The sequence below is a fragment of the Mirounga angustirostris genome, unplaced genomic scaffold, assembly GCF_029215605.1.
Source record: "Mirounga angustirostris isolate CCGP_5_RB_7025 unplaced genomic scaffold, mMirAng1.0.hap1 SCAF_8, whole genome shotgun sequence".
Lineage (NCBI taxonomy): Eukaryota > Metazoa > Chordata > Mammalia > Carnivora > Phocidae > Mirounga > Mirounga angustirostris.
In genome coordinates, this window is record NW_026991716.1 from 94,078,142 (window position 1) to 94,099,021 (window position 20,880).

At 40.2% G+C, this 20,880-nt stretch overlaps 1 protein-coding gene across 1 annotated transcript in view; it reads left to right on the top strand.

Moving 5' to 3' along the window:
* The window catches only part of ARMC2 (armadillo repeat containing 2), a 107,530-nt gene that overhangs the window by 38,178 nt on the left and 48,472 nt on the right, over window positions 1–20,880 (top strand). Inside the window, exons 6-10 of the mRNA XM_045865275.3 lie at window positions 1,882–1,958; window positions 6,827–6,925; window positions 10,802–10,977; window positions 16,149–16,251; window positions 18,308–18,531. Coding sequence (XP_045721231.1) covers window positions 1,882–1,958; window positions 6,827–6,925; window positions 10,802–10,977; window positions 16,149–16,251; window positions 18,308–18,531 — 679 coding nt within the window. The remainder of the gene's footprint in view (window positions 1–1,881; window positions 1,959–6,826; window positions 6,926–10,801; window positions 10,978–16,148; window positions 16,252–18,307; window positions 18,532–20,880) is intronic.

Consider the following 20,880-nt stretch of genomic DNA (forward strand, 5'->3'; position numbering starts at 1 on the left):
CCAGTCACTGTACTAAGGAGAGGCATTGCCCTCATGTCAAGATAAGAAAACCAAGGCCAAATGCTTAAGTGAGTTGCCCAAGTCTATGTAGCTGATAAATGTTGGACCCAGGACCTGGTAGTTTGAGTTCAGAGTCTGCAAGCTCAACCACTGTACAATGATGATCATAGGGAGTATTAGTAAATCCCAATCCTGTGCTCTTCTTGAGAACCAGCAGGACCCAGCACTGTTGAGCTTTGGTATACACTAAGAAGAGGGACCCTTCTTCCCCCCACCCCACACCCATACGTGGGGATACACAAATGTGGTATGTAGGGAGGCAACCTCATCAGCGGCCATGACTCAGAGAGTGTGGACCAGTGACTTTAGAAAGCCATTAGTTGAAAACTATTTTCCTCAGTTTCAATAGTTATTGAGGACAATAATGACAAGAAGACCCTGCCTCTATTGTTCTCAGACTTTCTTGTTATTTCTAAGAGTGATAAGTACGAGAACTTCCTTGGCTTCACATCCTGTCAAACTTTCGGTATTTTCCCTTCTCATAGGGTAGAGTAGGTCTGTTCCATTTGAATCTCAACTCTGAGAGTGTTGACACAGAAGATCCCATCCCCATACTCTTTCTTTGATTGGCCAGGGACCTCTTGCTACCAGATCTATGTTTTTATGCTGTGTAAAAATAAAGCAATTGTTTCAGGGTATGAAATAATTACACATTTTGGGAAAGATTAGCTTGGTCTTTTCTCTACTAAATGATAAAAAGTGTTAAATCAAGTGTTTAAAAAAGGGGCCTGTTTATGGGAAAAATGGTGTTTGGAGAAGCTAATCCTTGGGCAGCAGTAAAAGCCAAGGGCCAGGATAGAGCACTGAACATTTACCGGGGATCTTACTGCACAGGCACACATCTGGGTGTTTGTGAGTGACCCTGGCCATATGTGTATGCGTTCTTTGTGATTTTTTGTAGCAAATCTTTTATTTGATGACCTCCCCCCCCCAAAAAACTGTTGTAAAACTTGCACTCAGTGTTTTTTACCTTGGAATTGTGTACAGATATTTAAAAGTGAGTACTTTTAAGTGTCAGCTTAGCTAAAGAAAAATTGTATCCTTCCTGGATGGTCTCTACATTAAATATAGCCTTAAAACAAAACAAAACAAAACAAACCCCAGACAAACCTGGCAATATAATCCTACTATTGGCCAACCGCTACTCTTTTATTTGGAACACAAAATATTTGTCATCTGGGGGCTGCCTGAATTCACCTTCCGTTTTTTCACATTTAAATTATTTCAAAAAATAAAGCATTTTTCAAAGAATATGAATTTAATGAATTATTTAAAGTGGAAACAGGACACTCTGTGATGAAATAGAAAGAGCCGTGAATCGGAAATTGTGAGAGCGGGTCTCCAGATCTGACCCTGCTTTGTGACCTGGGGCACAGCTGACCAATTTGAGAACAATTTCCTTGTGCGCAGGGAGACAGAGAGCAAGGGTCCCTTCCAGCTTCTAAACACTGGTCTTTTTTGAGTCCCTCAGACCTGAGTTCTTTCTTATTGTCACAGTGACCTCTTGTGGTATATATCCTTCATCAGTTTTTTTTTTTTCTCCTTTTTTTGATTTGCAAAGTAAACTTGGGATTTGTTGTTGTTGTTTTTGTTTCTAGTAACTGTATTTAATACTGTGAAGCAGCTCTGTCTTGTTTTTTGATAGATAAATCTAAACTGGAAATCCGATGTTGATTAAAGGACTATAGAGCACCAGACCCCGTCTTATAAACAATCCTCTATGCTTTCTTCACAACCTGCATATAGCCAGCTCTATACTTAGAGAAAGAGAAATGCTTTGGTTTTTGCTCTGAGTGTTGTGTGTATTCGTCTTCCTCCTAGGGACCAGGGGAAGAGGCGTTCAAGAGCCTCATCATGTTTCAACAGCTCAGACCTGAGCAGACCTGAAACCAGAGCAGGTGAGGTGCTCGTATGCTGAGAGGCTCCAGAACTTCTTCATCTTTTTTTTTTTTAAATTTATTTGACAGAGAGAGACAGCGAGAGAGGGAACACAAGCAGGGGGAGCAGGAGAGGGAGAAGCAGGCCTCCCACTTAGCAGGGAGCCCGATGTGGGGCTCGATCCCAGGACCCTGAGATCATGACCTGAGCCGAAGGCAGACGCCCAACCAACTGAGCCACCCAGGTGCCCCCAGAACTTCTTCATCTTAAGCATCTCACATTTCCACTGAAGATGTCTCATGTTGGCTCACTGTTTAAAAACTCCACGTCAACATTTGTTTTTAGAAATTTTTATTATTTTCACAACAGTCTTAAAATTCTTACCATTACCCAGCTCTAGGGCCTCAGACATCTGTAGATTATAGTCTTAGCATGCAAGAAATTATTTTGTAAAAGTATTTGGAAAATTGCAAAGCTTGACATCAACATAATTCTTGAGTGCAAAACCAGAGTTCAAAATCATTGCTCACTTAAGTGAAACTATAGTAACTGTATGAAGACAGCCTTTAGGGGCTTTAATCGGTTTGAGAAAAAATATACAACAATATAAATCACAGGCTAGAAATGATGCAAAGTGTATTCACACAATGAAATATAGCAGTCACACATAATATTGACTGAAATGAGTACAAACATAATATTACATGAAAGCGTTAAGTTGCAAAAACAATGACGTATGTTGTTTATGGATACAGATCTATGTGGTGACATGCAAAGTCCAACATGATAAAAATAACCACCTGATTTACAATGGTGGTAACCCTTAGAGGGAGAGGGAGGAGGGGAGACAGATAAGAAGAGGCAACTCTATCTGTAATGTTTATTTTTTTGAAATAAAGGGGAGGATAAAAATACCATTAGTATTTGACCAAACTATTTGTGGGCACACAGGTGTTTGTTATATTTTTCACTTTTTTTTTTTTTTGGCGCACGTGAAATTTTATAAAACCAAACTAATATCAGGTTCAAAAAATATTTTATCACTTTCAAAACTAATTCTTTATCAATAAAATGACTTTTGTGGCCAATAGGAATTTCTGTAACACTCAGGAAAATCTTAGACTGATTTCCGCATCAGCATTGTTGCTAAGGATTTTACATTTACTTGCTAAAAACATCAGCCAATAAACATTGTGTCAAGTTTTTGTGTCCAGAACTCAAAGCTGTGGTTAAAAACTATAACCACTGAGACAGCAAAATCATCAAAAACATGCTGAAATTTCTGCTTGACTTACCCAATTTCCTGTTGAATCATAATTTTTATATTTAGCAAACTGTGAACCTAGATGAAAGTGCTTTCTAAAATATTAGATTGTTGCCCAAGACTGAGGCAAACTTTATTTAATTTTTGTAGATCTTCAAGAGTAGTCACAGGATTCCATGCTTCAGTTGCTGGAGTGGAGAGTGGTTTAGTTATAGAAAATGGGATTTTTGCAGAAAGCAGAGTTCGAGGAGGTAGGTGAGTGGGTGGAGACACAGAAAAGGTCATGGCTGGACATAACCGCTCGCCCTGAGATTCTTGGGAGAACCCTTATGCCACAGTGTCTGGCTGACTTCTGCTCTGAGAAGGAACAAGCCTTAAAACCATTCAGGAGGGCCTGCAAGGGTCTTTCCTTTGCCAAGGTTAAATAAACCACTCTGTGATTTCTGGCTCACCCCTGTAATTCTACTCTTCCTGGGGTGAGCGTGTTATTGATTTTGTTTGTCCTAAGAAACAGATTGATAATCGTGGTTCCTCATAGAGCTATTCATTAAAGAGCATATTGCATAGGAAGTAAAAATGCTGAGTTGAACTTATTGGACTTGGAGTCTGTATTTCTAGTAAATTTTAAGTGTGCCGTAAATATTTGGTGATTAAGTTATTTGTCTGACTTATTATCTTCTGGCTTTTCACTTGCCTTGATATATGTTGACTGTATTCACATGCTTTGGACTTGGGCAGATACCTGAGAATATGAACAACCATGGGTTTTATCCTGCTTGAATATTCAGGTTTATTTTTTGAGTCCATACCTGTAATTTATCAAAGTTAGGGTAGACTCATAAAAGTAATGACCCAAAAGATTGAGATGGTGGTCTCCCATCCATTATCTGCAATTCTGAAATCCCAAAACTGAAGCTTGGGAAGGCTCAGAAAGCTGAAGTGTTTTTCAAACTCATTTAGTGGCAATGCCTGAGCTGAGCTGATGGGAGGCCAAGAATAGTCTGTGTTTTGTTTCTTGAAAATATGCACGGACCCTGGCGCAGGGCACCGCCCCAGAAGACCCTACCGGGGGTGGTACATGATACGCAGTGTGTGTGCCCTATTGCCTTATTAAAATTCAAATTTTTTTTATTCCCAAACTACATCTGGCCCAAAGGCTTTGGGTAAGGGATTGTGAACCTGTACCGATAGGGACTGATGTTGTCCGAAAGGCAATGCACCCATGCATTTCATGAACTCTTCCTTAGGGGTTAGACAAATGATGGCAAACTTTGCTATTAAGGCTGTAGACAGCACACCTACACTACTGAATTACAGCTTTGTTGACAACCCCTCTCTATCTACTTTTTCTGCTCAAGGGCTCCTCACGCCCAGTGTGCATGGTCCTCTTTTGGTGTCAGGAAGGTTTGAGAAAAAGCAAGCCTGGACTCACTGCGCCTGGGGTGGCTGTTTCCAGCGTGGAGTATTAGAGGAAGGCCTACACACTGGAAGGGATGGGTAAATCACATAGCTTTCCTGTTTCTCCTGGGTGACATCATTACCATGTGCTTGGGAAGTTTAATATGTATTATATATATATTTTTCCTTCTCAAGAGTAACACAAATGCATGAGAGGTTTGGGGAAATACAGGCGCACATAAAAGAAATTAATAACCCATTATCCCAATACTTGGAGATGACCATCGTTACCTCATTTTATAGAGGAAAAGTGATGCAACTTGCCCACAGTCAACCCCAGAGCTAGGCTCCAAACCCAGACAGTGATTCTAGAACCTACGCCATCACAGGCCTCCCTGGTTGGCTGGTCTTTTTTTTTTTTCCAGTTAAAATAACCTAAAACTATATAGGCCATCTGCCTTTTCACTGCTCTTGCTCTCTTGCTCTCTTGCTCTCTTTCTATGAAACCCTGATTGTCCCTATCATTTCTAACTCTTCGTGTGACATTTTGGGATCTAGGCACCCGCCGTGGGCATTTGAATGACTGGTACCAGGTCCACTCTGGGCAGGTACAGACTCTGAACCAGTATAGACTGGGTGCCATGAGAGGGCCCTATGGGGAGGGAGCAGAAGGGAGAAGGGAGGCTGTCTTTAGCATTGCTCCTGAGAGTCCACACTGTGGTACCCCCCCCAGCTACATGGTCTGTGCTTTAGAGAGTGGGGTATTTCCTGTGTGAAATGTAATCATGATTTGCAGTTCCTAATATGATGCACATTGCCCTCCAAAGTCAACTTTCAGTTTACTGTTTCTGCTGTGGGGTGGAATGGCATAGAGGTCAAGAGCAAGGGTCATGGAGCTGTATGACCTTGGGCAGGTAGCCTAATGCCCCTGAGCCCCACTTTCTTCATCTGGAAAATGGAGACAACTTGGGGACCTCTTGTTATGTTATCAAAATTAAGTAGAGACACGCTGCCTCTTAAAGGACCCAGCCAATGGCAACTAGCTTTTCCTTTTCTAGAGCCTACGTTCCCAGGCAACATCGAATATTGATGACTCAGTGGTATCGTGCAGCCGAATGAACTTCAGACAGTGGTGGCCTGTTGTTTTTTAATCAGGAAAATGAAATTCACGTTTATTGAGTGTTCCTGGATCCCAGACCCTGGGCTCTGAGCTTTACCTGTATCATGTCTCTTAATTCTCAGAGCCCCGAAGGCAAAGATTTTCATCTCTGTTTCACTGATGAGGCTCAGAAAGGATAAGAAGCCAGACCCCAGCCAACCAGTGCATCAATACAATAGCTGTGATTTGAACTGAAATCTGTCAGCGCCCCAAGCACAGGCCTTTCCCACTACCCCACACAAATTCACTTGGCAGTAATGGCAGTGGCCTTAAAATGATGTGGCCATTTCATTTTGTGTAGGAAAGAGAGCCTCTCTGAAGGCCTTCCTTTTCAGAAAAGTTTTCATTAAACACTTTCAAAATCCTTATGCTTTACATATTTATAGTTTTCTATTTATCCCACATTACAGAGTGGTAGGTTTAAATAAAAAATAACTCAAACTATTTGCAGTACGGGGCGCCTGGCTGGCTCAGTCGGTGGAGTGTGTGACCCCTTGATCTCGGGGTCGCAGGTTCATGCCCCACGTTGGGCATAGAGCTTACTTTAAAAAAAAAAAAAAAACAGGGCGCCTGGGTGGCTCAGTTGGTCGGGCGACTGCCTTCGGCTCAGGTCATGATCCTGGAGTCCCGGGATCGAGTCCCGCATCGGGCTCCCTGCTCGGCGGGGAGTCTGCTTCTCCCTCTGACCCTCCTCCCTCTCATGCTCTCTGTCTCTCATTCTCTCTGTCTCAAATAAAAAAAAAAACAAAAAAACAAAAAACAACAACCAACTATTTAATTTGCCTTACTGACAACAATTCCAACATTTCTGAAGCTTAAGACATCATGCAGTGTCCTAACCAGAGTTTAAAGTTCTGATTTCTTTACATGATCTTATCTGAGTTTGATGTGGGGTAATTTGATTAAAAGACATGTAGTTCTAATTAGAATTAGTTGGGCTTAGGGGGTGAGGTGTAGTTTAATTTCAGAGCTGATTAATTTTAGTGATGAACAACAAAGACTTGTGATGGTACTCCAGGTATACCTCCTTGTTCACAGCTTTCTTCTGATCTGGATTTCTTTTGCAGTCTCAAAAGCCGACATGCAAGAAAAGGAGACAGAAATAGAAGTAGACGAAGTCTTTTGGAATACAAGGATCGTACCAATTTTGCAAGAATTAGAAAAGGGTAACAAAAAAAGTTTTTCTTTTAAATTGAGAATATTTTTAGCTATTTCTATGTTCTCCATTGCCCTGATATCTTTGGTATGCTTTGACTACCATTTTTGTGAACGTGTTCAGAAACAAATGAAGTTATCTCTTTATTCATCCAGTAATGTACGTTTGAAATACAAGTAAACCTAATTTTTAGTGGGTAAAAATTATACTTTAAATTCAGGAAGAGAGCCTACTTCTAAAACTCCCCATGGAATACATATTAATTATCACCTTCTGTCTGCCCAAGTAAATGCTGGTTTGAACTCTCTGGGGTGGCAGTTAATACATGAAAGTGAAAGATTAAAACAGATTTCAGGTCCCTGAAACTTTGACTAAGTCTCATAAACTGGCATCCTTGGGAGGTGTGCCCATGGTTTTCTAGATCCAAATGTATATGTCCTACTCTCCTAAGGTTACCTCACCTGTTGGGAATGCCACTCAGAGCTGGAGGTGGCCTGGGGTGTGCCCAGCCCTTGCACTGTGAGTTCCCCAGCAGGGAAGGCCCATGATCAATGGGTCTCTGCAAAGGTGACCCACGGAAAGCTTGTCAAGAGAATGGCCCCTGCTTTCTCTCCTTTGCCACCCCTTGGGGATTCCATTTCTGGAGTTGAAATGGGCTCCGCTGGAGCCACAGTCATGGCCCCCAGCTAAGCCCAGCACACAGCACACAGTAGCCCTCACTAGGCATTGTGGAACGAGTACTCTGTGGATGAGCAAACCAACATGATAGGCTCAAGAAGAGACCCTAGGAGAAGCATGGTAAAGAGGTCCTCCCCAACAAGCAAGGAAGTCCTGCAGAAGACCTACTTCCTAAAAGGTTCAAATAACCTCACTGCTCCTCGGCTCCCTTTCAGTACGTGGCCATGTTCGTGGCTCCTGCGGGTGCCCCAGGCAGGGGTTCTGGTCCTGGTATTGCTACCAACTAAGTAGCATGTGGCTATGGGCAGCCACCTAATCTCTATGCATGGCAGTGTTCGCATGGCAGGTGAGGGTGGTTTAGACTGGACCATCATCACTGTCCATGGCAGCTCAAAACCCCGATGGATGACTGTTCTCCTTCTGGAGTTCCTAATTTTAACTTTGGGCCCTTTATTTTAGGGGATGTGGGCAAAAACTAGTGAGGAGAGCAGTCAGTCTGAGCAAAGGTTAAAACAGAGAACATGCTAGGAAGAACACAGTGGGGAGAATGGCCTGCAGCATGAAGGCCTGTCCCGGAGGAAGTCTTCAGCCTGAAGGATTTTAAGAGAGCTCTGGGGACACCAGCAAAGAAAAGTGAACCAGAGTTTGGGATTTGGAATGTGGATGAATCTCCCTTCTCAGAGGATTGTTGGCCCTGAAGTATGGCATCTCTCCCCTCAACTTTAAGAACAGTGAATGGTGGCAGGATTGGGTTACTTGAGCTTTTGAGGGTCTTTCTTATTTTCCTTTTTATTTTGACATAATTTCAGACTTAAAAGAAAGTGTCAAGGATAGTACAAAGAAATCCTGTATGCCCTTCCCTCCGAGACCCCAAATATTAATATTTTACCACATTTGCATCATTATTCCCTCCCTCTCTTCCACCCTCTTGCTCTCGTTTTCTCTGTAATCCCCCCAACACACACACACCACACACACACACACACACACATACACACACACATTGTTTTTTCCTTTTTTGAACCATTTAAGTACAAGTTGCCAACATGATGTCCCATATTCCTAGTACTCTAACATATATTTTAAGACACAAGGACATTCTGTTACATATCTGGAAACTACCATACCACACTATACCAACCTTATTCAGATTTTGCCAGTTATCCTAATAATTTCCTTTATAGAAAAAGAAAATCCTGGATCATAAGTTCAAGTTATTTGTCATATCTCTTTTCATGATCTTGATATATTTGAGGAGTATGGGCCAATTATTTTATAGACTGCTCCCACAAATGAGTTTGGTCTGGTATTTTCTCCCACTTAGACCCAGATGAGGCATTTGGGCCAGGTATATGGCATGCGTGGTGCTGTGTCCTTCTCAGTGACCCATGGCGGTAGGCACATGACTCTGCTCTGATCTCTTACTGGGGATGGGAATTTTGATCACTTGGGGAAGGTGATGTCCAGGCTTTTCCACTGTAAAGTTACTATTTCCCCCTTTGTAATTAATAAGTATCTTATGGGGAGACATTACTTTGAGGCTACATTGCTTTCTATTACTTATCCAACTTTTACCCACTAGCTTTAGCCCCTTGAGAATGTTGAAAGCTCTCAGTTCAAGTTGTCTTTTGAGGCTCTACAGCATTTATAACAAACCAACTGGTATAAAGAGTTAATTTGATCAACAGTTTAGAACTTGACCCATGAAACTTCCTTTTTTAGTTTATTTTAAACTAAGACAGCTACTCCTCGTTGAACCCACCAGGCTGAAGAGTTTGTAGAGGGAAGTGTTAGAAAAATGCCTTGAGGTCTCCCCATTGCCAGAGAGTGGCCCACGGCCTGGACTTGGGGTTTGTGAAGAAACTGCCAGGAACAGAAGAATAAAACAACAAAACAAAAGTGTTCTTACAATAGAGCTCAGGTTTTTCCTTTTATTTAAAGTTAGTCTAAGTCATTTCCCAAAAATTCATTTATTTAAGTGCATAACCGAAAGGCATTGAAGGTTACCGAGCTATTGAGGTTTAACATTTTTTCTTAGATGTTATTGTTGAAAAGAGCTAAAAATGGCCTGAGTCATTTCCTTCTTCAGGCGCACACTTCCTCTATGTGGGCTTTTAAAAGCACATTATGGTATTTATTTAAGATTGGTTTCCTAATTTTAAATTTTGTGATGGGATCTATCAGATAATATTTTTCAACTGAATATCTCAGACTTGGATTCTCAGATTTCCCCTCAGGTTCCATTTTGTGTGCTAGTTTTCTTCCTTGCATGCCTATTGGTATGGATACCACTTTCAAAGATTGCTGTCCTCAGAATTCTCACTATAAAATAACATGTTCTAGGGTTCTCCTGTTTCCCAACTGAAGTCTTCTTTTTATTCTCCTCTCTTGTAATAACCACCTGCAAGTAACAGTGGATGAGGTGGCATTTTGAGATTTTTGTTCCCTTTGAGCCCTCGTTTCTCAGATAGTAAGCATTGTTCTCATAGAAAAATATTGATCATTGTTTTCATCAGCAGATATATTAGAAAACGAATATACATTAAACTATGTGATAGGTTGTCAGTACAGTATTCTCACTGAACCATGCTCTGTTGATACAAAGATACAAAGACACGATTCCTCCTCACTTAGCATGACATCTGCTTGAGGGCACTGGACATGGGACACAACATACCTAGGTATGTGAAAAATAACAAAGTACCAAGTAATGTTTGTTGAATGTGGAATGGTACATCTTTTCTGGAGGAGCCAGAATGTGAACAGAGCCTTGATGGACCCAAATCAGTAGGAATGAAGGTAGGAGAACATGCTAGGCCAGAGGATCTATGCCCCAAAGGGTTGGAGGTGGAGACACAGTGGTGGGCTTCCCTGAGACTGAAGCGAGCACTGTGAGGTGGAGGGCATTTGGAATAAAGCAGGCCATCTGGAATCGGTGCAATTCCATTCTTTAATACGCTCTTTGAAAGACCGTGTGTTCTAGATAAGCTGACTGATGGGTAAATAAGTCAACATGGTGGGAGGTGGATCAATGAGGTGAAAAAAAAAATCAGGTAGATGGAAATTGCAAGAGAAGGGAAAAAACATAGTTCAGGAATTTGAAGATGTTCGGGGAAATAATTACGGGGTTTTACTTATACTGTGTTTGACACACTTGAAAACTTGACCTTAATTAGTAAGTGCTGCTTTACTCTCTTTGCTCTGACAGAAGAAAAAATTGAAACGATTTGTGCTGCTTGCGCACAACTTCATCACGCTTTAGAGGAAGGAAACATGCTTGGAAATAAATTTAAGAGAAGAAGTGTTCTCCTGAAGACCCTATATAAACTAGTTGATATTGGTTCAGACTTGCTCAGCCTTAAACTTGCAAAAATTATTCTAGCAGTAAGTTTTTCTTTCCTCTGGTCTAGTAGACTGTAGCACATAAAAGTTTTATTGAATGCTTTATTTGTAAATATTACAAAGAAGAGTAGAAATGCAGTGTGTTCATTTAGAATCTTGAAAAAAAATCAAGGTAATAAATTGACATCTCCGAATTTGACTAGGAGCCCTATCTAAGGAATGAAGGCTGACCTGGAAGGCTACGGGGAAAATATTCAAATAAACTCTTACATTTGGACTGTGGCTAGGTTTTTTTAAAAAAGGTGACAACAGGCAAATACATTCAAAACAGTTTCTCAAGTAACTTGACTGGAGATCGGTATCAGAGAACACAACCTGTGGTTTCTGCCCTACGGTTTCTGCTGGGTGCTTGATTCTGCCCCATGATTTAATAAATAACTGAGGCTAACCTGGGCCATGGACACACTGGCCAGGTGTTTTATGAACCAGTGTGAAACAGAGAAACATGTGGTCATGGGAAGGTGGCAACAGAAGGCTTCCGGGAGGTGTTAGAAGAAAAGGCCAGACACCAAATAAAAGTCTGTCTAAACTCTGTATCAAACAAAATGATATCATTGTTTGAGGGGAACACTTTGTTGTCATAGCCATAAGCAGTTGGAAACAAAAGATAAGACACAGTTATTAGAGAACCTTCTAAAAGAGCCGCTAAAACAAATGAATGAAGCTTTGTTTACCTGGTTTCATAAAAGTAAAAGCTATTATGTTAACACATATAATTTAAAATCTGAAAGTACACAGTGAAGGTAAGAGTTGGCAAACTTACTAAGAGCTCAGTAAGAATGCCCATTGTTCCTTATTTTGATGTCTTTCATGAAGCAGAATCTTCTGACTACATACTCTATGTAATTTTTTTGGAGAACCTACATTCTTATTTAGCTGTCATCACAAACTATTCACCCTCTTTAAAAAAAAAAAACTGATATATGACTTAGAAAGTAATACTTCTTTGAAATAGTGATTTGAGTCGTATTTTAATCTCCTCATTGGGGTTAACTGATCCATCAGCTTTAATGCAACAAAAAAGAGCATAAGTCACAGAGATAGCTGAAGTTAAAAGTGGTAGGTAGACTTATGTTAACTAACTGGAATTTAAATAAAAACTTGAAAAAGAAAAAAAGGTGGTATCGCATGCTTGCCCCATTTCCTCTCTGGCCCTGGATTTGGGATGCCCCTTGGCCCAGGAGAGCCCTTGGGGGAGGCTGGAAGGCCCTACCAGTGTAGCTGCCCTGGGGAGACCCAAGCTACCAACTGCTGAGGGATCCATTGTCTGTGGGTTTTCATCTGGGTCCCAGACATTTTGCTCCATGCCAAGCCAGAAAATAGATAAATGAGACAGAGGAGGAAAATGCCATTAATTCATCAGGGCTTTGCCGAGAAAATATTATTTTGGTTATTAAAGGTGCCACTCAAATCAATAATATACACGACACAATGTAACTATTTTAGGGTGAAAGGCTAGGGGATCTCCCAGGCAGTGATCGCATTCTGAACTCAATCTGATTAGATAGAGCTCTCTGTGTGACGTTGGCTGCCTTGCTGAGTCAGGGGCGATTCTGCCTAGGCTGCCCTCCAGGGCGCAGAGATGGGCAGGCTGCTCCTTCTGATTAACCGCAGAACCAGGTCAGGAGGGACCTTCAAGGCCATCAAGCCCAACTTCCCATCTGCTACCTGAATCTGCCCTAACGTTCCAGGCAAGACATTGTTTTCGCATAGGCCTTGGTGAATGGAATTCTATATAAGTTTTAAAAAGACCACATCAGGGTGCCTGGGTGGCTCAGTCGCTAAACGTCTGCCTTCGGATGGGTCATGATCTCAGGGTCCTGGGATCGAGCCCCACATCGGGCTCCCTGCTTGGCGGGGAGTCTGCTTCTCCTTCTCCCACTCCCCCTGCTTGTGTTCTTGCTCTCACTATCTCTCTCTCTGTCAAATAAATAAAATCTTAAAAAAAAAAAATTAAATAAATAAATAAAAAGACCACATCATAAAAAGTTAAAAAAAATCAGCAAACAAACAGAAAAGATATATGGAACTTAGATGTTTTTAATATCTTCTCTAGTTTCTGCCAATATTTTACCTACCAGTTTAGTATTAAAATTCAGACATTTAAAATTATTTATAGTTAGGGGTGCCTGGGTGGCTCAGTCAGTTGAGCACCTGCCTTCGGCTCAGGTCATGATCCCAGGGTCCTGGGATCGAGCCCCGCATCTGGCTCCTTGCTCAATGGGGAGCCTGCTTCTCCCTCTCCCTCTGTAGTTTCCCCTGCTTGTGCTCGCTCTCTGTCAAATAAATAAATAAAATCTTTAAAAAAATTATATATAGTTAAAAACATTCAGTGAGCATAATGTCAGTTCTTCTGATTTCTTGCATTTTTTTGGTTAAGTAGGTTGGGGGTTTTGCCAGACAGCTGTTTAATTTTAACCTTTGTATCAAAGGATCTTACAAAAATGTTTCAGTCTATATTAAGAATTTTTGGAGTACACACATATGCAATGAATGCAACTATATTCAGGAGGGGAAAAAAAAAATCTAGTACCCTACACAGGGGTAAAAAAAAACAAAAAAAACCAAAAGAAACCCCACCAGTCTGTCAACAGTGATTATATATAGTAGTAGTAGTATGATAAGTGTTTTTAAACTTCTCCTTAATTTTCCAAATTTGCTTCAAATAGAAAAGACTGCTATTTTTAATGTAAGAAGTAAACTACCCCTCTACAAGAACTTACTCTGTGCCAGGGACTCTTGATGCTGGGAATACAAGTGACTAAAATCCCCTGCCTTTCCGGCTGGCGCTGTAGCAGAAGAGGCTGTGAGCACGCAGAGAACCTGGGGGGCCGGGGTGTCGGCAGGGGTGTTGCTGAGAGCAGAATATGAAGCACAGTGCAGGGGACGGTCAGGGTGGGGGAAGAGCTCTTTTATGTAAGGTTGTCTACGTTCCTTGCATATGATTTAATATTTTATTATATTTTCATGTCTCAGAGTCATACTTTTTACAGTTACCAAAAGAGAAGGTATAGGAATGTGCTTTGAATGTAAACTGACCTTATAGCAGGCTTGGAAATTGTCGGGTTTTTGTTTGTTTGATCTTTAATGAGAACCCGGACATGAGTTGCTGTCATTTTCCCTTTGTCACTTTTCACTAAAAATAGAAGACTTGGGTGGGGGGTGAGGTTAGTTGTAGTCATTCATTTATTCAGCACGTTTTATTAAGTGCGTAACCTGTGCTACTTCACACACGCATACACACACGCACACAGGCTCACAGTGTAGCGGAAGATAGTTAACTGATTAAAATATATTCCCGAGTATTAAGGGCAACATTGATTTCCATTGATATAGATTTTATTTCTATTCTCTTTAGTCAGCTTATCTTCTGCGTTTTTAAATAATTTTTTGAAACCCCTAAGCATTACATTTTTTTTCTAATTTCCATTTCCTTTTTTCCTCCTGAGAACAGAAGGAATGACCATCCTGCCACATGTGACAGTTTCCGATGCTTCCACAACAGAGCTTCTCAGACTTGCACGAGCACTGGATCTCTGGGGAGTTTGTTAAAATGCAGATTCTGATCCAGCAGAGCTGGCCGAGGCCTGAGAGTCTGCATTTCTAATACTTACAGAGGCTCCCAAGGTGCAAAATGGAAAGAACTCCTAGTTTGCAAGGTTGCTCTGAGATAACCTGTCAAGGGCCCAGAGCAGGAAGGCAGATGGAAACTGCTCTGTGGATAACGCTTCCCTCCCTCTGCCCCTCAGGCGCCGGGCTGACCGTGTTCATCCTTGTGTCTCCTGCAGTGAACAGCACTGTGCCTGGTACACAGCAGGAGCTCATTAATATTTGTGGATCAAACACAGAATGAATCTTTAAAAACATGTCTGACAAACTCCATTATCTTTTTTTTTTTTTAACTAACTGGCAAGTCATTAATAAACACTATCGAAGATAATTTTAAAGATGCTTTTTAATGATAAAATAATGACCCATACGCTCATCTTTTTCACACAGATATATTTATTTGTTCAGATAACTTCATTCCTACAAACATATTTTACATTCTTGCAATGAGGGCATATAATATTCCCATCTTACAGTAGGTTATGAATGTATTTTTTTTTTAAGATTTTATTTATTTATTTGACAGAGAGAGACACAGTGAGAGAGGGAACACAAGCAGGGGGAGAGGGAGAGGGAGAAGCAGGCTTCCCACTGAGCAGGGAGCCCGATGCTGGGCTCCATCCCAGGACCCTGGGATCATGACCCAAGCTGAAGGCGGACGCTTAACTACTGAGCCATCCAGGCACCACATAAACGTCTTTTTTTTAAACATGGTATTTACAGTTACACTTTCTATGACTGCTTGATATGAATGGTATTGTTCCACAGTTTATTATTCTCTAATATCGGACACTTAGGATATTTTTAATTTTTAATTTTTACCACTTCAGATAAATATACAGTGAATTGAGGCTATTTGATGTAGCTAGTCCCCCTCTACTGTGCTTTTTTTAAAAAAAGTATACTTCCTTATTGCCCCTATGTTTAATTTACTTGAATATTTTTGTAGGATTTAGAAGGTAATTTTAAATTTTGAACATTATTTGCTATTATCTCAAAGCATTCCAGATATAGCCTGAAAAGTAAATATATATGTATTATCTAATGAAAAAATTATTACTTTTTTGGTTTTTTTATACAAATAATAAAGAGAACCATACCTTCCCCCTTTCCTTTCTTTCCTTCACCCCTACTAGGTATTCTTTTCTAAGTTAGTCTAATCTGAAATTTTGGTATCCGTCTTCCTTTACTCTTGTGTGTTAAAGCAATTACTCCATTTAATTAAACTTATCAACATCCTCCCCCCTTTTATCCTCATATACTCTTTAAAAAGTAACTAATAATCTCATGTATAAGGATGAGACTTTATGAAGTAAGAAATAAATGCTTCTCAGTAAAATGTGCGTACCCTAAGGATCATTTATACTGTATTTACCGTAAGTTAATGAAATACTATAGTTGGCAAATATGGAGCCTAAGCTTAGACTTGTTCTTTATGTTTTAAAAATACCCTTGCAGCACTTTAAAAATAGATGTTTGTGTTAAAAAATGATGGTGCGTCTTTATTTCCCTCTGCAATAAAAATGTGTTTTCTTTCTCTGCAGCTTAAAGTGAGTAGAAAGAATCTTCTTAATGTCTGCAAACTTATATTTAAAATTAGCAGGAGTGAGAAGAATGACTCTCTGATTGAAAATGACAGCATTCTAGGTGAGTATCATTCAGTGCTACCGCTGAGTAAATGTTGCCCTTGAGTACAAGTGAGAAGTTTGGGGAGCAAAGTTATTATTAATGTTAACTAGAATATTTTATTTTCTCATAATATCCAGAAGTTACATGATGCCTAGTTTTGCTCTGTCCTTCTCTGTGTTTTCCACATTCTGTTTAATGTATCCTTTGGAGCCGAGAAGGATAGTTGGCTGTTTGTTTTAAATCACAGATCTGTACCTCTGAAGCAAATAATACATTATATGTTAAGAAGAAGAAGATAGCAGGAGGGGAAGAATGAAGGGAGGGAATCGGAGGGGGAGACGAACCATGAGAGACTGTAGTAACATTATGTGACTTTATCAAGTATTCCCTACTTAAAAATCCATTTCCTGGTCTCAGATTGATTATCAGACAAAATACATTTAATGGTATTTGAAATAATTGGAATTTTGGGGCTTTTGATGGAGTAGGAATGACTCAAACTTGGAAGACAAACTGGAAGACAGACAGCTGTTACAGACATTTGACATCAAAGTGTCTCAGATGTGTTTCAGATATGTTGGTAGAGAAATGTGATTACAGTCTACCTTCCTAGCTAATACTGTTTAAGTCTTGATACACCCTTAAATAATTAAGATGCTTAAATAGTTACATCAATAGAAATCTTTTATGAATTCGCATTGCTGATCTAAGGCCAGGCAGCAACAAAGAAAATGCCCTGAGTTCTCTTTTTGCGACCTAGGATAAATGATCTCTTTTTTGACCCCAGCGGACAGGGACAAAGAAAGATTATGACAAATGATCACACTGACATTAATAAAATTAAATGTGAAAGAGGCATGATTAACTTTATCAGAGTTGCCTGGGTTACCCCTAAAATGAAGTAGTTGTATGCTATTCAGATGGATGTTCTTAAGTTGTCTCGGGAAACAGTGGATGTTATCTTCGAAGTATCCCTTTCTGTGGTGATTGAGATTTCTTTTATTTTTATTTTTTAAAGATTTTATTTATTTATTTGAGACAGAGAGAATGAGAGAGAGAGCACATGAGAGGAAGGAGGGTCAGAGGGAGAAGCAGACTCCCTGCCGAGCAGGGAGCCCAATGCGGGACTCGATCCCAGGACTCCCGGATCACGACCTGAGCCGAAGGCAGTCGCTCAACCGACTGAGCCACCCAGGCGCCCGGTGATTGAGATTTCTTAAAAGACCCTGTCTTGATTGATTTCTCATCTTACAGCAACCAGTATATCCTCAAAAGTTTGTTGAAATTTAACTCTTAACTTGTCTCAACTATCAATTGTCCTATAATAACTCAACATTTTTGTAACTAAAAATAAAGGTTGGGGCGCCTGGGTGGCTCAGTCGTTAAGCGTGTCTGCCTTCGGCTCAGGTCATGCTCCCGGGGTCCTGGGATCGAGCCCCGCATCGGGTGCCCTGCTCAGTGGGGAGCCTGCTTCTCCCTCTCCTTCTCCCCCTGCTCGTGTTCCCTCTCTCGCTGTGTCTCTCTGTCAAATAAATAAATAAAATCTTTAAAAAAAAAATAAAGAAAGGATGTGATTATTAATATATAAATAAGAACACGTTCTTTTAATTAAATGCCACTTCTTGTTTCTTACTAATATTTACCAACCTTTATTTTTATTTTATTTATTTGTTTTAAAGATTTTATTTATTTATTTGACAGAGAGAGACACAGCGAGAGAGGGAACACGAGCAGGGGGAGCGGGAGAGGGAGAAGCAGGCTCCCCACTGAGCAGGGCACCCGATGCGGGGCTCGATCCCAGGACCCCGGGAGCATGACCTGAGCCGAAGGCAGACACGCTTAACGACTGAGCCACCCAGGCGCCCCAATAATCCCATCCTTTCACTGTCATTATTATTACAGAGATTTGTCTTAGCTACAAATAAGCTTATCTCTTTTTACCACATGAGTAACACTTAACAAGCATTTGAATGTAGTACTAACATTTTACAAATTGTATTTGACGTTCACATACAAGTACTTTAAAATGTCTCTCGAGTTGTTACACATTTGTAATAATTCATCTTTTTGACAGAATCATTATTGGAGGTCCTGAGAAGTGAAGATCTGCAAACTAACACTGAAGCTTTTTTATACTGTATGGGGGCTATCAAATTCATTTCTGGAAATCCACGATTTCTCAGTGAAATGATCAGCAAAGATGCTGTGGAGATACTGATGAATTTGATAGAGCAAATAAATGAGAACACCAACAAATGTGGTACCTGTTTGCCTAACTCAGGCCACTTACTAGTCCAAGTAAGTATTTTACTTGAACAAGTTATATGTGTAAAATAGTTTTCATGTTCCCTAGTATCAGTTACCTGCCAGGTGGGTGTAACAGGTAACAGGTGGGCTGTCACCAACAACCAGGTAGGGGTACCTGGCATTAGGGATCAAGAGAAGCAGCCACTGCCCCCCCCACACCCCATGTGTGCCCATTTCCCCTGGAAAGGCTATTCCATGCCTATTCACGGAGCATCTCTCTACACAGCTTCGACGTCCATTTCTGCTACTCCACGGGGAAGGCAGGCCTAGTAGAATAAAAAGTTAGCCTCGCTCTGCAAAACAATTGCAGGCTATCATCAGAATTTTAACAGGCAGAGTTTTAATCTTCAGAGTTTCAAAGACTGGATATTGTTCGTGAGGATGGGTAACTAATGTCATGAATCTTGTATCTGCCGTAAAAAGCAAAAGTTAATGATATTAAGTGGACAGTCGTTGGGGGGTGTGCAGATGACCTTCAGGCCTGAGACTATAGGAATGAAGGTAGCAAAACTAGATACATTTAATATGACCAGGGGCAAGATGAAAAAAATGTGTTATGTGTTACTTTTATTACTTCTTTTGTGGCAGATTAAATTTCATAGTTAAATTATTTTCACTGGAGCTGCTTCAGCTCTCATATTCATTTCTAGATGAGATTCTACTTTTTAATAGCATTTGTATATCAGATAATAGCATCTTTGATGTAATAATTCATGAGATTTGAAATGTGCTTGTCAATTAATGAGGATTGATTGAGCACTCAGAGTGCTTGGAGCCTTTGGGAAAGTGTGTTAAAAATTAGATTTAAGCCCTGCCTTAAAGATGCTTAAAGTGTTTATGATGATCATTAATTTTGGACTTTGCGGTCTGTCTCCATTTTGAAAAAAGATTGTGAAAACCCCTTTTAGTCGTGAATGATTCAAAATTCTACTGGATGTGCCATCTTTTGTCTAGGAAGACTTAGAAACCTTATTTTCATGCTGTCAGTGTTAGTGAGTTATTCAAAAATTTTCCTCAATGGAAATAATTATTTTGGTTATATAATTATTATATTTCCTTATTAAAATGCAAAAAAGTATAAGGAAGAATGTAAAATCCCCTGAAATATTTTTACCCTGAGATAGCACACCTCCAACATTTTAGTAACCATTCTTCCGTTGCATTTTCATGCAAATATATACTTACATATGCATAATTTTATATAATTCTTGATTTTTATCATGGAGTCTTATTTTTCATAGTTGTTTTTGCTTATTTTCCATTACTCTCTTCCTTCCTCATTTCTCCTGTTCCAACCAGTTAGCCAACATTGTTCACACTGACGTGCTCAGCACCTTTTACAATCATAGGTTTTCAAAAATGGGTTATTCCATGCACTTCTGTGTTCTCATGTAACAATACATAGTAAGAACCCCTGGTAGATTTATTTTACATTTTTTAATGACTGTGTAATATTCTGTGATAAGGATATACCTCAAGTACTGAACTGTTCTCCCATTGGGGTGTTCACTCTTTTTAATTTTTATGCAACAGCTTCTAAAATTGTTGTCTGATTTAAAAAGCTCTTTCCAGGGACACCTGGGTGGCTCAGTTAGTTAAGCGGCTGCCTTCAGCTCAGGCCCATGGTCCCAGGGTCCGGGGGTCGAGTCCTGCATCAGGCTCCTGGCTCAACGGGGAGCCTGCTTCTCCCTCTGCCTGCCGCACCCCTGCCTGTACTCTCTCTCTCTGACAAATAAATAAAATCTTTAAAAAAAAAAAGCTCTTTCCAACCCACTTATATACATATAATACACATATAAATATATATGTAAATATATAATATAATCTATATTATAATCTATAAGAAAACACACATATAAATAAAATATATACAAATTTATTTATATATGTATTTTATTTATTTTTATTTTTATACTTATTTATATATTTATAATAAAATATATAATATATAAAAATAAGGTCAGTTGGTATAAAGGAACATTGAGTATTATTGTGACCTAAAATATATCCAATCCAGAGCTGGGACCTCTGGTATGGCAGTAAGTACAGTCATACTCCCAATGTTCCTCTCTTCCTTCCCTTTTCCCTCCATTCAACATCCTCAGGTGCAAACTGACTCACTAGGTTAGATGCCCTTTTCCTTTCCCAAAAGCCATGCATAGGTGGTGTGACAAGGGACACTGCAGAAACTTCTTCCTCACTGCCCGCCACCACTCACCAGGCACTGTCATGGTCTCCAGGCCTCCTCTGAGGCTGCCGAGGATCTGGCTTGGGCAGGCCTTACATGCCTGAGGTTTCTCCCCAGAGCACAGTTCAGCAGGAGGAAGGGCCACCACCTGA